This window comes from Calypte anna, chromosome 14 (genome assembly GCF_003957555.1).
Source record: "Calypte anna isolate BGI_N300 chromosome 14, bCalAnn1_v1.p, whole genome shotgun sequence".
In the NCBI taxonomy this organism is placed as follows: domain Eukaryota; kingdom Metazoa; phylum Chordata; class Aves; order Apodiformes; family Trochilidae; genus Calypte; species Calypte anna.
In genome coordinates this window covers 14442775-14458336 of record NC_044260.1, presented here as the reverse complement: position 1 = coordinate 14458336, position 15562 = coordinate 14442775, and the positions used below count along the sequence as shown (strand labels likewise).

General features: G+C 59.4%; 3 protein-coding genes across 5 annotated transcripts in view; 2 read left to right on the top strand and 1 right to left on the bottom strand.

Annotated features, from left to right (window-relative positions):
• The first annotated feature begins 520 nt into the window (after window positions 1–520).
• ARHGDIG (Rho GDP dissociation inhibitor gamma) lies at window positions 521–4337 on the top strand. The gene is made up of 6 exons (XM_030459763.1): window positions 521–751; window positions 1766–1945; window positions 2827–2910; window positions 2988–3064; window positions 3740–3803; window positions 3906–4337. The coding sequence occupies exons 1-6, from the start codon at window positions 679–681 to the stop codon at window positions 4103–4105; spliced, it is 678 nt and encodes a 225-aa protein (XP_030315623.1). The 5' UTR covers window positions 521–678; the 3' UTR covers window positions 4106–4337.
• Window positions 4338–4678: 341 nt separating this feature from the next.
• Window positions 4679–7888, top strand: PDIA2 (protein disulfide isomerase family A member 2). The gene is made up of 11 exons (XM_030459823.1): window positions 4679–4910; window positions 5259–5465; window positions 5732–5865; window positions 5933–6070; window positions 6145–6261; window positions 6341–6466; window positions 6548–6742; window positions 7049–7169; window positions 7298–7479; window positions 7572–7658; window positions 7798–7888. Exons 1-11 carry the CDS (start codon window positions 4679–4681, stop codon window positions 7876–7878), a joined length of 1620 nt encoding a protein of 539 aa, XP_030315683.1. The 3' UTR covers window positions 7879–7888.
• Window positions 7889–8544: 656 nt separating this feature from the next.
• AXIN1 (axin 1) overlaps window positions 8545–15562 on the bottom strand; it is a 66765-nt gene continuing 59747 nt past the window's right edge. Inside the window, exons 7-10 of one of the 3 annotated variants that reach the window (XM_030459845.1) lie at window positions 15350–15526; window positions 13948–14193; window positions 11097–11267; window positions 8545–10288 (exon numbers count right to left, since the gene is read on the bottom strand). In XM_030459845.1, coding sequence (XP_030315705.1) covers window positions 10162–10288; window positions 11097–11267; window positions 13948–14193; window positions 15350–15526 — 721 coding nt within the window. In that variant the 3' untranslated portion in view covers window positions 8545–10161. The remainder of the gene's footprint in view (window positions 10289–11096; window positions 11268–13947; window positions 14194–15349; window positions 15527–15562) is intronic. The other 2 variants (XM_030459846.1, XM_030459847.1) reach the window with 2 other exon arrangements.

Sequence of the window (15562 nt, the reverse complement as noted above, 5' to 3'; positions counted from 1 at the left end):
GCTCCTTGGACCTGCCCCCCAGGACACGCCCACCCCACTCCCCCCCGCGTTCCCTGGTCACCGGGGGGGCCCTGGCTGACCCGGTGGGGTGTCGGGTGCCGGCAGGGGAGGGGCACAGTGTGGCTTTTGGAATGGTTGTGCGGGCAGCGAGCCGGCAGTACGGGCAGGGCAGGGTGCGGGCAGGGTGCAGGCAGAGCTGCCAGGGGAGAGGCAGGGTGGTGCGGGCAGGGCGCGGGCAGCACCTTCAGGGTGCGGGCGGGATGCTTGCGGGGTGCAGGCATTGCATTTAGGGTACAGGCAGGGTGCTGGCCGGGTGCGGGCAGCGTGCGGGCAGCGCGGGGCGGACGCGCACGGCGGATGAGCTCACCGCAGTCTCCCGCCCATAAGCGGCGGGGCTGGAGCCGCCGAGGGGCGGGGGCGGGCGGGGGCGGGCAGCGGAGTCACCGCGTCTGCGGGAGCCGCCGCCGCCGCCCCGCCGGGCCGCGCCGGGCAGCGCAGCGGGGAGCACCGGGGAGCGGCGGGGAGCACCGGGGAGCTGCCGGCACCCAGCGCGACGGGAGGAGCGCGGCCGCGGGACCCGGCGGAGCCGCCAGCACCGAAAGAGCCGCGCCCCGGCCCCGGTTGTGGCCGCCCCACCCGGCCCCGGGGGCGCGGGGCCCAGCCCGGCCCGGCCCGGCCATGCTCGGCCTGGATGTGTGCGAGGCCGGCGGGCAGCTGCTGGAGCTGCTCTGGCTGGCGCTGTGCTACCGAGGTGAGCGGCGGCGGGCCGGGGGGGCATCGCCCCGGTGCCCTGGGGGTGGGCATCGGCAGAGGAGAGGCGGGGGAGCATAGCCCCTGGGGAGCATCGCTCCAGGAACCGTTTAAACTCGGGACTGAGCATCACCCCAGGCCCTCGGGGATCCGCAGGGGTGGGGGAACACCCAGCTGCCCCCCTACCACCCCGGAGCCTGGCTTCTGGCACCCAGCACTCATCGTGCCACCTCTGAGGGGCTGGAGACCCCCTGGGCGGGGGGAGCCAGCATGACGGGAGGCTGGCAGCCCCAGGGTGTAGGACCTCTGCCTTAGCTAGGGACCCAGGGGTGCAGCAGGGCCATTGCTCTGCACCCAGGTCACCACTGCTGCCCCCAGACTGGGCCCCCCGCGTGTCCCTGGACACGAGGGTTGCAGGGGTCTGGGGAGCACCGTGCTTGCAGCCAGAAGGGTGACAGGCATAGGGTAGGGGACACAATGCAGCACCAGGACAGCATCAGGGGTGGTAGGGACATTGCCCACCCTTGTGTCCCCTACAGCCTGGTGCCCATGAGAGCCACTGTTTGCCCACTGCAGCTGCTGGGAGTTTGGGTTGGGAGTGAGAGATGGGGCTGGTGGCTGCCCAGAGGAGCTGGAGGGGGCCACAAGGCAGTGACAAGGAACTCCCTGGGTGATGGGGTACAAAGACAATGGTGGGCTGGAAACACCCCCAGACTGTTGCACATCACAGGCACCGTCTCCTCTTGCTCCATGACCGTGTGGAAATCCAGCCTCAGGGCCTCAGCTGTGGCACTGGGCCCTGGGGACACAGAGCCTGTCACATCCCCATGGCCCTGAGCAGGGGGACAACCCCATGCTCCACAGGGGGATTGCCCCCCGTGGTGTGTCCCAGCTCAGCTGCCCCCTGCCACTGCTGCCTCTGTGTCACGAAGGGGAAGGGGTGTCCCCCAGGGTGTCCCCAGTGTGTCCCCGGGGTGGCTGGACTGCCACTGCCTGTCCCTGCCTGTCCCTGCAGACATCATGGCTGACAAGGAGGGGGTGACGCTGTCTCTGGAGGAGGAAGAGGAGGAGGATGCCCTGGCGTACAAGACGCCAGAAAAGAAGAGCCTTCAGGAGATCCAGGAGCTGGACCCAGGGGACGAGAGCCTGCGGAAGTACAAGCAGACACTGCTGGGTGCCATCCCTGCTGCCGTGGGTAAGGCTGGGGGTTGCCTGCTGGGACTGTGCACAGTGCACCCCAACACCCCAGCACCCTGACACCCATACAACCTGCACCCCTGCACCCTGACACCCCGTCAACCCATCTGGGTGCTCAGGTGTTCCCAGCAACCCCTGGGACATCCCCAGCAAGGAGGCTCCTCCTGGCTGGCATCACCCGTGGGTGCTGCCTCCTGTGCCTCCCACCTGCGTGGAGACCCCGGCATCCCCCTGCCCAACACGTAGGGGCTGCCTGGGGACCCCGGTTGCCATGGTTACGGGATCACCGCTGCAGTTTCCATAGGAACGGCTACAGGGGACCGGGAAATTCATTGGGATGACAAATCCGGAGAGAGCAGCAGCTGGGGCACAGCTGTGGGGGCTTCTCTGGGGTCTCCTTGGGCCAGCACCCCCCTGTGCTGGCTGATGGGTGCATGGCAGCTGGGGAGGGGGGGTGCAAACCCAGGGGGTGCATGGGGGCATGTGGGGAGGCTGATGGGGCACAAGGGGGCTGGTGGGGGTGCAAGCTACTGATGGGGTGCAGGTTGGGTTGTTGACACACTGTTAGGCCAGTGCCAACCTTAAGGGATACTTTGCCTCCTCCCCACCACCCTTGGCTCCCTCCCCAACCAGGGAGCATCCCACCCGAGGAAATACCTGTGGCTGGGCCCTTTCAAACATGATCTTGACCCCCCCCCCATCCCAAGGCATTGGTGCCAAGGTTAGGGCTGGCCTGAGGTACCCCACATTCCTGCACCCTGCCTGGCTCTTGCCAGCTCCTGGCACCCCCACCATGGGCACTGTGACCCATCATACTGTTCTGGGGGGGCACAGGCAGCCCCCCAGGTGCAGGTGGGTAAGGGCTGCTTCTGTCCCTAGATTCCAGTGTGCCCAACGTGCAGGTGACAAGGCTCACCCTGATGTGTGAGCAGGCACCAGGGCCCATCACCATGGACTTGACAGGTGAGTGGTGGGGGCACTGATGGGGGAAGGAGGAGGAAGGGGTGGGTACCAAGCTCATGAACTATCTCTTGGCACAGGAGACCTGGAGCTGCTGCGAGGCCGGGCCTTTGTGCTGAAGGAAGGGGTGGACTACAGGGTGAAGGTGTCCTTCAAGGTGAGGCGGGTCTGTGGTGCCCTGTGCCTGCTGGCTGGGCACAGCCCTGCTATCCTTACACCCTGGGGTCCCACCCCCTGAAGTCTCTGCTCCCCATAGATCCCTCTCCCCATGTGTCCCTACCCCATGGGGTCCCCCTTGCCACCCATGGGTTCCCTGCTGTCCCTGGTTCCCTTCCACCTTGGGGGTCCCTTGTACCCTGGCACCTCTGGTCCCCACTCTGAGGGTCTGTGCCCCTCTGGGGGGTCCCTGTCCACCCTGAGGCCCCAGTCCTCCTGGCTCCTTGCCACCCTGGGAAGCCTTGCTGCCCCAAGCATCACTGAGACCTCAGGGTCCGTCCTTACCCCTCTTGGGGGTCCCTGCCTCTCTCGGGGGTCCCTGCCTCTCCCTGCCATTTTGACTCCTCTGTGTCCCTGCCATTTTGGGTTTTCTGCCCCTCTTGAAGGTCTCTTCCACTTCAGGGTCCCTGCCCCTCTTTGGGGTCCCCACCATTTTGGGGTCTCTACCCCTCATAGATGTCCCAGCCACCCTTGATGCACTCAGTGCCCAATCCTGCCCCAGAAGCTGGGTCTAGGGGGGTGCACGTGAAGGGGCTTTAGAGCTGGGTGCTCCCCATGGCTGGGGGTCCTCAGGGTGGAGGACAGCACCCATGGCACCCCTGCCTTCTGCCTGCAGGTGAACAGAGAGATCGTCTGCGGGCTGCGGTGCCTGCACCTCACCTACCGCCGGGGCCGCCCGGGTGAGCGGGGCCACGGGGCTGGGACTGGTGTCCGGGGGGAGGGGGGTGTCTGTATCACCCCATCCCCACTCACCTCTGTCCCCCGTCCCCTTTCTCACCCAGTGGATCGCGATGTCTTCATGGTGGGCAGCTACGCGCCGCGGGCTGAGGAGTACGAGGTGGTGACACCGGCAGAGGAGGCACCGCGGGGGTGGCTGGCGCGGGGCTCCTACCGCGTCCGCTCCCGCGTCACCGACGACGACGAGACGGAGCATCTGTCCTGGGAGTGGGGCCTCTGCATAAAGAAAGCCTGGGAGGACTGAGCCCCCCCACACCCCTCAGTTCCCCCCCGACCCCCTGCCATCCCGGGGGACATCTCGCTGGCACCGCTGTGCCCACCCTGGTTGTGTGAAGGGGGTGTGGGGGGGGTGTCCCCCAGCCAGAGGGTGCCCACAGCTGTGGTCTTCGCAACCAAAGTTATTTTTAATTGCCGGGTTTTTTTTGGTTTGTTTTTTTTTTTTTTGGTTTGTTTGTTTTTTTTAAAAAATACCAATGCCTGCCTGGTCCCTGCAGTGTCCCCATCACTGGGGCTGTGGTCCCGCTGTGGTGGGGTTGTGCCTGGATGCCCGCAGGCTGTGCTCTTCCATTGCCATTAAACCCCACAGACTGGTCTCTTACTGGTGTCTCCATGTCCCTGCTCGTCCCTCCTGTCCCCATCACGCTGGCAGGGCCAGGTCCTGCACTGGAAAACAGCCACCTGGTCCTGGTGCCTTATCAGCTGGCCCAGCAGCCAGTAGCAGAGGGCCACGAGCCCCAGGGGACTGGCACCACCTGCCCTGGGGCCTTATCTGGGTCCTCTCCCCCCTGGCACCGGCTTTGGTGAGGACAGTGTCACCATGCGGGGTGGTGGGACACGGCTGGTGTGGCTGCTGGTGCTGGCACTTGCCTGCTGGAGCCTGGCACTGGGGGGTGCGGAGGAGGAAGAGGATGGGGAGGTGGTGGTGGACAGGGAGGAAGAGGAGGAGGTGCTCTCAGATGAGCTGAAGGAGGAAGATGACGTCCTGGTGCTCCACCAGAACAACTTTGCCCGTGCCCTGAAGGAGCACCAGCTGCTGCTGGTGGAGTTCTGTGAGTGTCCCCCTGGCAGGGGTGTGGGCAGGGGCACAGGCAGGGACGTGGGTGCAGGGTGGGATGGGAATGGGGCAGGGCTGAGTCTCAGAGGGGCACAGGGACAGGGCTTGGGATGGGGACATGCTGCAGGAACAGGGGCAGAGGCACGGGCTGGGGGGATGTGTGGCAGGGACACACGGTGAGGGGTGTGGGACACGGGCCATGGCCCAGGGGACACAGGCAGATGCACTGGAGCCCAGCAGGCTCAGGCAGCCATTACGTGCCCTGGCCACCTGCCAGGGACCAGGGACACCTCAAAGCTGTCCCGGGGCTGTCCCTGTTGCTGACACTGTCCCCTGCCTGCAGACGCACCATGGTGTGGGCACTGCCAGCGCCTGGCCCCTGCCTTTGCCCAGGCAGCCACCATGCTGAGGAACGAGTCCATCCCGGTGCGACTGGCCAAGGTGGATGCCACGGCACAGGTGGCCCTGGCCAAGGAGTTCAACATCACCTCCTACCCCACGCTCAAGCTGTTCCAACACGGGAACCGCACCCACCCCCTCGCCTACACTGGTAGGGACACAGCACCCCTGGTGCGGGACACCCCTTGTGGGGGACACTGTGATGGGGGTTGGGGTGCAAGGATGGGTGTCAGGGGGTGATGGGGAGCAGGGTAGCAATGTCTGGGTTTGCAGGGTGGTGATGGTGGGCAGATGACAGCGTGGTGATGGTGCATGGGGCAATGATAGGTGGGTGGCCAGGGCTGATGGCACTAGGGGAGGTGGGAGCTCTGCAAGGGGTGGTTGGGGTGACAGTAGGGCCCCCACTCCGTGTGCCAGGACGCATGGACACTGAGGGCATCGTGCGCTGGACACAGCGTCGGGCCGGCCCCAGCGCCACGCTGCTGCAGGACACCGACACCACTGCTGCCTTCATCAGCTCCCAGGACTTGGTGGTTGTTGGCTTCTTCAAGGTGGGCAGGGCTGGGAGGGGGCTGGGGCTGGGGAGTGGTCATGGGTGCTCATGGGGTGGCCCTGCAGGACCTGGAGAGCAAGGTGGCCCAGGTGTTTTACGAGGTGGCCGGCGAGATGGTGGACATGCCCTTTGGTGTGGTGGAGGCAGCTGAGCTCTTCAAGGAGTACGGGCTGTCTGCTGATACTGTCTGCCTCTTCAAGAAGGTGAGGGGACAGTGGGGGGGTGGTGGGGCCATCCTAGTCTCCCCTCCAGCCCTCACTGGTCCCTCCCCTGGCAGTTTGATGAGAGAAGGACAGACTTCCCTGTGGACCCTGTGCAGGGGCTGCTTGTGGCCGAGCTCACCCAGCTGCTCCGTGTCCACAGCCTGAAGTTGGTGATGGAGTTCACCCCTGAGGTACAGGCTGGCCACAGCCCTGTCCCCTATCCCCACGAGGCCACGGCCCCCTGGCCCTCACCCTCCTCCTGCTCCTCAGACCTCCAACCAGATCTTCAGTGCCAAGATCCCCCACCACATGCTGCTCTTCCTCAACAAATCATCACTGGCACAGCAGGAGCTTCAGGATGGCTTCCAGGCAGCTGCCAGCACCTTCCGGGGTGAGGTGAGGAGGGGACGTGGCAGGGACATGGGAGGTGGCCACGGGCACTGTGGCATCAGCGCTGCCTCTCCCCCCTCTCCCCAGGTGCTCTTTGTGGTGGTGGATGTCAGCGGGCACGGCGCTGAAGTCCTGTCCTTCTTTGGCATGACCCCTGCTGACACCCCCACCCTGCGCCTGGTCAGGATGGAGAACAACAGGAAGTACCGGATGGACCAGGACAGCTTCACGGCCAGGGACATCCAGACCTTCATCCGAGCAGTGCTGGACGGGAAGGTGAAGGTGAGGGATGCAGCACTGTGCCAGCCAGCACCAGGATGCTGCACCTGAAGCCTAATGATGGCTGGGGAGCACCACCCCCCTGCACGCTGGTGCTGCCAGGTGTCAGGGTTTGGGAGGGTTGTTAGGGGACAGGAGGCTGTTGGTGTGGAGACACAGAGCTGTCAAGGTGGCAGAGGTGCTCCAAAAGGCATTGCAGCAGCACCTCTGGCCCCAAGCTGGGGACCTGTGTCCCCGTCTTGCCCCGTGTCCCCATGGGGCCATAGCACAGCTCACCCTGGGCTGTGACTGTCCCCGCTGTCCCCACAGCCCCACCTGCTGAGTGCAGAGCCCCCTGAGGACTGGGACAGGCGGCCCGTCAAGGTCCTGGTGGGGAAGACCTTTGAGCAAGTGGCCTTTGATGAGACCAAGAACGTCTTTGTCAAGTTCTGTAAGTGCCAGAGCCACCCGTGACCTTCCCTGAGCTCTGCAGGGGGTTCTGCCCCTCGCTGTGACACCCCCCATCCCCAGCCCTGTCCCTTGGCTGGGGGAATGTCACACCCTGACCCTGTCCCACAGATGCACCCTGGTGCTCCCACTGCCAGGCCATGGCAGCTGCCTGGGAGGAGCTGGGCGAGCGCTACAGGGACCACGAGGACATCATCATCGCTGAGATGGACTCCACGGCCAACGAGCTGGAGAACATCACCATCAGTGGCTTCCCCACCCTGCACTACTTCCCTGCAGGACCGGGCAGGAAGGTAGGTGGGGACAGCTGTAGGGTCACCCTGGTTCTGGCAGCACCCGAGGGATGGGATGAACAACCCATCTCCCTTTCATCCCCTGGCTTCAGGTGGTCGAGTACAAGAGTGCTCGAGATGTAGAGACCTTCTCCAAGTTCCTGGAAAATGGAGGGATTCTGCCTGAGGAGCCTCCTGTGGTGAGTGAGGTGACACCAGCCCAGTCCCAGGGACCCCCCCACCCATCCCTGGGCAGCTCATGCCCTTCACCAGGCAAGGGGGCAGATCCTGTAGGATGGGGGTGTCTGTCGGTCTGTCCCTCACTGCTGCCTTCTCCAGGTGACCAAGACCCCTGAGAACAGCACGGGCAGTGAGGAGCTGAGTCTGCTGGGGACACCTGAAACCCGGGAGGAGCTGTGAGCCCCATCCCACTCAGGCATGTGCTATAAAGCACCTGGAAATGATGAGGGCTCTGCTTGCTCTGTGTCTGTGGCTCCTCAGTCCTTCTGGGGAGCACCCACATATCTTGGGGACACAGCAGGGCCAGTGGGTGCCCTGAGGGGCAGCTGATCCCAGGGGATTGAGCCAGTGTGGCCCCATATCTACTTATCCCACCATGGGGTGGCCAAGGCTGCAGAGAACATGGCCCTGGGGGCACCCAGGTGCCCTCCACACTGGCCCTCATGCTGGGTGCAGGTGCAGGGGGTCCCACCAGGGTCTCCTTGTAGCCCTCCCTCCTCTACCATCATGTACCAGTCCAGGGGAGCCCCAGGAGCTGCTGTCACAGCTGGGGAAGGCAAGGAGAACCCAACATGGGGCTCCATGTGCTCCTCTTAAGCCTGGCTTGCAGTCCCTTGGATCCCCAAGTGTCTCCTCCAACCCCTGGCACTGTCCCTTTTCCCTGCTCCCAGACCCAGGGTGATTCCCCTGGGGCAAGCCCTCAGTCCCCTGAGGATGGGACCCACCTGCTCACCCCTTGAGGAAGCCTCTGGATGTCCCAACTCTGCCCTGTCCTTCCCCTGACCTCTCCCAGCCTCCGGCTGCCCCCAGTGTCTGCTCCATGGGGAAGGAAGAAAGCAGCAGGCAATGGGATGTGGGGTTTTATTTCATTTTATCCAAGTACCTTTGAAAAGATCATTGTACAAGTCAGCACATGAGAATGCAGAGGAGACATCGCCGGGGCTGCGCGGGCGCTGTACATATTTACAGGGGACCCCCTGAGAAAAAAAAAAAAAGGGGGAAGACAGAAATCCCGGGCACATTAACAACCTCACCAGACACAACACCATCAGAACTTTTTTTTTTTTAAAAAAAAAACAAAACAAAACCAACAGAAAACAAAACAGGGAGAAAAAATGCTCGTAACACCATTCCCGGGCTGCAAACGATCGCGGGTTTTGCTGGACCTCAGGCAGTGTCTGGGCAAGTCACAGAACCGTGTTTTAAAGGCACTCGGTGACATGTACAACAGGCTGAGTCACCTCCCCACGGTGTCACAGCAGCTACAACACACCAGGTGGGGACAGCACCCAGGTGGAAGCCCCCTGGGCTTCGGGGCCACCTCGTTTTCCGCAGAGGGGTGAGGGGTGGTGGGAGCAGGGCAGGGCTGAGGGCAGGGTGCTGAGTGAAGCTTTGTTGTGGCCGAGTAAGCCCAGGGAGCTTCCCAGGGTGCTGCCTGCCCTGCCAGGGGAGCTGGCCCTACACAAGCCCCACAGACTGGCATCAACACCCTCCCTGGCTATCACAGCAGCAGGGCCCTCATGCTGCCTCCCCTTAAGACACAGAAGCTGACAAAAGATGCAGGACATATAAAAACACATTTTTTTTTTTTTTTATCCTCAGCTTTAGTATCTAATCAGTTCCCTCTTATGGTTCTCCTAAAAAGAACCCCCTGAACAAAGCCCAGAACCAGGGGGCTGGGCACAGGGATTCCATCCCCCTGCATAGCTGCAGCACCTGCTGGGAAGCAAACCCTCCTCCAGGGGCACAGGGGGCAGGGGGGGCTATGGGATGCCAGCACCCAGCCTGCCACCCTGTCCCCCAGCCCCAAGAGCTGGCCCCCAGCCTTCCATCCCTTGGGATTTACTCGGTCACAAGAAAGCTCAGGAGGAATAAAAACCATCCTACCATATCCAGCAGCTGAGACTGCCAGGGAGGTGAGGGACTTGTTCCAAAGGACTCCAGAATCTTCGGAGGTGAGGGGTGACCTCAGCCCACCCCATCCACACTGCTGGGGGGGGAGCAGTTCTGCCCCGTGTCACTCCGAAGCCATCCAGGGGGTCTGGGGAGGGTGCTGTGACAGGGAGGAGAGACAGAGTCTGACGGGTGGCTGTACACTTTGGGTGAGTTCTGCAGTACCTGTACGTTTTACATTTACATAAGAGCACTGTGACATTGGAAATATTTTCCTTTTATTACAATATATCAAAAATATGCAGCTTTAGTAAACAAGGTCATATTACACTTTCTAATGCACTGTACAATGCTACATTACACTTATATTGGGTATGGAGAGGGAGCCCAGGCTCCCACTGGCAGGTTTGTGGGGTGAAAGGGCTTCCACTGGCAACCCGTGCCGGAGCAGGCGGCCCTGGGCTCGCCCGGTGCCCGTGGCAGTAGCACCACCAGTATCTGCCCCAGGCCTTCTCCTCCGGTCCCAGAGTCTTTCACAGTCCTGTCCTCACTCCTCAGCAGCCCTGGAGCCTAATCAATCTTCTCCACCTTCCCGATGATCTTCTCTTCAAAGATGGGCAGGATGGTGTCATCCTCCCGCACCTCCTCAAAGACCACACCACAGTCGAACTCGTCACTCACTTTCTTAAAGTAATACCTGAAAAAAAAGAGAAATGTGGGGGAAGAGAGATTAAAAAAGCCCAGCAGGTGAATGGTCAAGGGGTCACCACAGTCCCCAAACATGGGTATGGCCTCTCCTTGGCTTGTGGAGCCAGGGGATGAGCTCCCTCAGATGTGGAGCCAACTGAGAGCACCCTTCTGCCCCTGCTGTCACCCAGTGGGTAAAAAGAGTGCTCAGGATCCAGACCAGCATGTTCAGGAGCTCCAGTCTTGAGTCCAAGCCCATCACATCTCTCCCAAAAGTAGTGGCTGAGGCACTCTTGTTGCTGTAGCATTTCTAGGCAGGCTTTCCTATGGCAGCTCCTACTTGGAAGGGGGAACTTGGAGAGCTACACAGCCTGTGCCAGGCTGCTTTGGGACTCCAGGAGGACCAAACCTCCCTGTCCTCTCTGGAGTAAACTTTGGGAGTAGCCAAATTAGCTCTGGAAATCAGAAAGTTCCCCATAGCATCACTGAGCAGTGCCTGATGCTGCTTCTCACCAACTCAGCACCCTGCAGAGCCCTGCAGGGCAGCTCAGCAGCATCTGTTGAAGGTGAGAAGCACAAACATTTCTTCTACAAAATGCAATCTCTCTTGTCCCTGTGCCTGCCTCTTCATCAGCCAAGGTGCTTTGGCTTTGGCTTTCTGCATGCCCAGCAGAACCCCCCAGGAGTCCTCCAGACCTACCTCCTTCATACACCCTCACCCTGTGGGGGGCAAGACCACGGTGTCCTGGCAGTGGCACCTGCCAGGGGTCACTTGCCAGTCTGCTGGCACCACCCCAGACACAGGGAGCAGCCCTCACCTGTAGTTCCCTTTCTTGGTCAGCAGCTCCTTGAACTGTCCCAGGGTGACCACGCGCCCCTTGACGAGGGTGCGGTAAGGGATGGGCTCTCCACAGAAGTAGTAAGCCACCACGATGTTCTCACAGGACTGGGACGTGCCACTGCCTGGCCTCTTCAGGAGCTTCAACCTGCTGTGCAAAAACACAAAGAGACCTGCTGAGGATCAGGTACCACCAGGCAGCATCTGCAGAGCACGGGTGGAGATGCTGAGCTAACGCATCCTTTGCTCCAACCACCTCCTCCCTTGGCAGGCAGCTGCAGGCTGAGGCCAGGGAAGGAGAGAAGGGCACTTGGAAAGCTCTTCCTGCTCCCTTCCCATCCCCAGGCTTTGAGAGGGAATGGCCCTTCCCATAGCACCACTGGAGGCTCCGGGCAGGGTGGAGCATCCCGGGTCACCACCAGCAGGCACCAAGCACTAGGGCTGGAGATGTGTTTGGGGAGGGTAACACAAAGGTTGCTCAGACTGCTCTGGATTATTGGTGCTGCAGCCAGAACAGCCCAGCACAGCTTCCTGCTGACCTCCAGCTGCACAGACACGACCACCCTGCTCCCCGTGGCTCCAAGAAGCACCTCTCCCAGCACAGGTGGGAGGGGATGGAGCTCTCAGCAGGACAGGTCCCAGAGGCCTCACTGCCCATCCCATCCGTGCAGGGTGGCAAGGCAGCCACCATCCCCCAAACCTCAGTGACTTTACATCTCCTGTGTGTTCCTGACTCTCAGGATGTTGGTCTGCTCCCTGCTGCCAGCCCACACACCAGGGTTCTGCCACATGGTGCCATCACTACAGCAAAAGCATCAGCCCTGGCCTAACCCTGTTTTCAGAGGCAAACAAAAGTAGCAATAATAAAACCCAGGGTACTTTGCCCTTCTGGAGAGCCTTTCATCTGGGGCACCCTAAATGCTGCACAAACACTGCAGCAGCCCAGGCAAACTGGGAACTTGGCATGGGTGGTCTGAGACAGAGGCAGTCTTCTCTTTCAAAGTCACATAAAACAAATTTGGCAGCTTAAAAAAAATGATTTGAAAAGCACGCTGGATAGAAAAGAAGATTTTGTGTTTACATGGCTGGAAAGTTGCTATAAAGCCCAGGATTTGCCAAGTGCATGAGGTAATGGCAGTTCTGGAACTGCCTCTGACCTTAACCTTTAAAGGTTGGCTGGTGGGCAGAGCACCTTTCATGGCATGCCCACATAAACATGGGCACTGCAAACCAAGCCCAGACACAATCTTTTCACCTTTCTAAAGGCCTGAGAGGTCTAAAGTTCAACTGAGCAGCCCTCCTGGAGCCTGCTCTGCCTTGGAGACCTTTGGAGAAGATGCTGCATCCTGAGAGGTGTCTGCTCCTGGTGCCAGCAGAGCTCTTGGAGCCTCTTCTATCCCCATATCAAAGTACAGGATGCCCTTTAGCTAGAAAAACATTCAGGAACTGAATCATCCTTGGAAAAAAAGAAGCCTTTAAAGGAAAAGTGTGTCATAAATTCAGGTGAATTCGGTGAGCTTTAGGAGCCAGAAGTTAATGGAAGAGGTTTAGAAAACCTCAAAGTCCCTAAGCTTCTCCTAATCCAGCCAGAAACAAGTTGTGACTAAGAGAGAGCTGCTGGGTGCCCGGGGACCTGGCACCTGGGGACACAGCCATGTGCCCTGCACAGGCAGAGAAGATGGTTCCCCCAGGACAGTGGTGGGGCAGGAGGGGCTCTCCTGAGTTCCCAAGTGAAAGGAATGGTGTTAAACATGAACACCCAGCACTGGTTCTCCTTAGCTCCCAGCCAGCTATGGGCAGTCCCCTTATGAAGAGCCCTGGGGTCTGTTTCCAGGGTCCATCTGAGCATTTCAGGGGAAGGTGAATGAATTTAGTATGACCATAACTGACTCCACTAACAAACACTATCCAATCACACCAGCTGAAAGGTAGATCAAATAAACTTGACTTAAACATGGGAGAACCCCCTAATTATCTGCCTTTCAATCAATGCTCTGACATAAATACAAAGAGATCTGCTATGTGGTCACTGCAAAGTACAAATAATTGGAGGGCAGAAATTAAAAGAGCTTCTTTTTAAAATTACACTTGTGTTTCTAGGAGTCAGGCATCAAAATTTCAAGTTTTCAGGACACAGCTCTATAGCTGTAAAAGGTTCCTAATGGACAAAGTGCTTTTAGCTGCTAACAGTAATTATCCAGCACTTCCAAACTGCTTTCCATCTCAAAGCTCCATGTGCCTCCCTGAAAGAGAACACAGGAGCAGGAGCTCAGCAACAGTCATGAAGCTGAGTCAGAAGATGCAGTGACTCAGTGCTGCACTGTGTTACCACCCAGATACCACGAGTGGCCTTTTCTGGAAGCCTGCAGGAGATGGAGATAATAAGCAAATATATTATTCTGCACTTAATTCTGCTGCATGCTGCTGAGTTCTGCTCCTGCACCAACCTTTGAAATTCCTGAGTGAATGTGAATGAGCTGAGGGTCAGTGACCACAGGGGGAGAGAGTTCTCCAACACTGTGACTCTTCTAGACACATTCCCCCTGCCCAGCTCCTCCTTAGGCTCTCAAGCAGACCCTTCCCCAGCTTCCCAAGAGCACTTCCAGCCTCTCCAACCCCACACCACAGGGCCAAGCCCTCAGGCTATGTTTTGCCATTTGCACCACCACGTTAGAGGGACTGGGGGAGATTTCTCTGACCTCTCTGCAGATGCCTCCAGCCAGTCGGTGCTGAGAGCTGGAGAGCAGAGCAGAGGGCAGTGGACATCTCCCTCAGCACCCACCTTCAGAGCAGTCCTCCCCCTTCCCTCTCAGACTTTATCATCCCTGTACCTTTGTTTAGGGGGGAGTTTTCCAGCCCTTTTTTCTTCCTCTTCCAACCTTCTGCGAGCTTCTTCCAGCTGGGTGAGAGGGTTGGGGGCTGGATTGGGCGGCATGGTAGGATCTTGGATGAAGGGGTGGGAAGGCTGGACAACATTCCGGAGCTGGGCACTGACCCAGGGATGCACTGCAACAGGTCTCTCAATGGAGAGGGGTCTGGCTACATCATGGGACAGCTGCTTCTTAGCACCTGAAGAGCTGCACACAAACACAAAGGTTTTACACTGACTGCAGAGCCACTCTGGACAAGCACATAGTCATTCCCAGATGGACCTACTCCTCCTGCAGCTGGACAAGGGCACCACTCTGAAGTTTCTTACAGCACAGTTTAGGAGGGAGAGGGGAGCACCATCCACCTCTAGAGAAGATTTCAGGACAGCAAGTCCTGAGACAGCAAGGTGACCAACCCAACCCTGACAAAAACCCCACAGATCTGTTTCAAGGCTCTCATCAAGTCCACAATATATAGAAACAAAACCAGCAAGAGGCAGCTTCACCATTTGTGACATCCCCCCAGAAGATGCCCTCCCACGTGCTGCCAACACTCCTAAGCTGGAAGCCTCTCCATGAACTGCACCTCCAGGGAAAGGGATGTTGCAGGGATGTGCTCATCTTCCCCAACTCCATGCCCTGCTGCCTGACTCCATGGTGACCTGGCTCTGCCCATGGTTCTGCTGCTGAGTCCCAGCTGCCTGCAGTGCAATCTGCCCTGGCTGCCACCCTTCAGCAAGAGGAGAAACCACCAGCAGTTCTACCACTCAGGGTCAGAGGGGATGAGACACCAGATCCCTCTCATCAACACCCACCAAGCACTGCTTTTTACCTGAGACTGACCAGGCTGTGATTAAGGGCCTGTGGCAGCAGGAGGACTGCTTGACTCCAGTGAGATTCCTGAAACACCATGGCCTTGGCTCTGCTCTGGCCAAGGAAGGGCATCCCAGAGGATGCTCCTCTACAACACTGCTAGAACACTGGGTAACCCTGAGCCACACTAAATTGCTGACTCAGGAGCACTGGCACCAGTGAAGCAAGTCCCACATTTCTATCAGCAGCTCACAGGAATACCAGGCATGCAGCAAATGCCCAGAGGAAAAGGAATCCCTGCCCTGTGTCATGTTATCCACCTCGGAACCACAGAGGCAATTTGTGAGATGCCCCTGGGGCTGCAAGTCATCCTTCAGAATAAACCTGCCCTTAACAGCCTCCAAGCCACCCTCAGTCTCCAAAGGGTCCAAAGCCTTGTGCCTGGTGAATTCCTGTCTTCCCAAGGCCTCCAGGAAGAAGGCAGCTGCTGGACAGCCTGCTGCAGGGGATGCAACCCAGTGTGCAGACCCCTGGCTCTGCCAGCCCTTACCCATGGTTTGTTTTCCTATGCCTGCTGATCTCCTTCTCTCCTTCTATGATCCACTGAAGGATCTTCTGGTTTCTCTCCACATCTTCAGGAGATCCTGGCATCTCATAGTTGGCACCATCACTTTTCCCTGAATCGGTCTTCTTAACATTTCTTTTTGAGAGCAGACTCGCCTTCCCACTGCAAGAGCAAAGCTTGAGATGTTAGTGAGCTGCC

Coding starts and splice junctions, on each gene's coding strand:
- ARHGDIG (XM_030459763.1), top strand. CDS start 679: ATGCTCGGCCTGGATGTGTGCGAGGCCGGCGGGCAGCTGCTGGAGCTG. Junction 752..1,765: donor GCTGGCGCTGTGCTACCGAG/GTGAGCGGCGGC, acceptor CTGTCCCTGCAG/ACATCATGGCTGACAAGGAG. Junction 3,804..3,905: donor CTACCGCCGGGGCCGCCCGG/GTGAGCGGGGCC, acceptor TTTCTCACCCAG/TGGATCGCGATGTCTTCATG.
- PDIA2 (XM_030459823.1), top strand. CDS start 4,679: ATGCGGGGTGGTGGGACACGGCTGGTGTGGCTGCTGGTGCTGGCACTT. Junction 5,466..5,731: donor CCACCCCCTCGCCTACACTG/GTAGGGACACAG, acceptor TCCGTGTGCCAG/GACGCATGGACACTGAGGGC. Junction 6,743..7,048: donor TGCTGGACGGGAAGGTGAAG/GTGAGGGATGCA, acceptor CTGTCCCCACAG/CCCCACCTGCTGAGTGCAGA.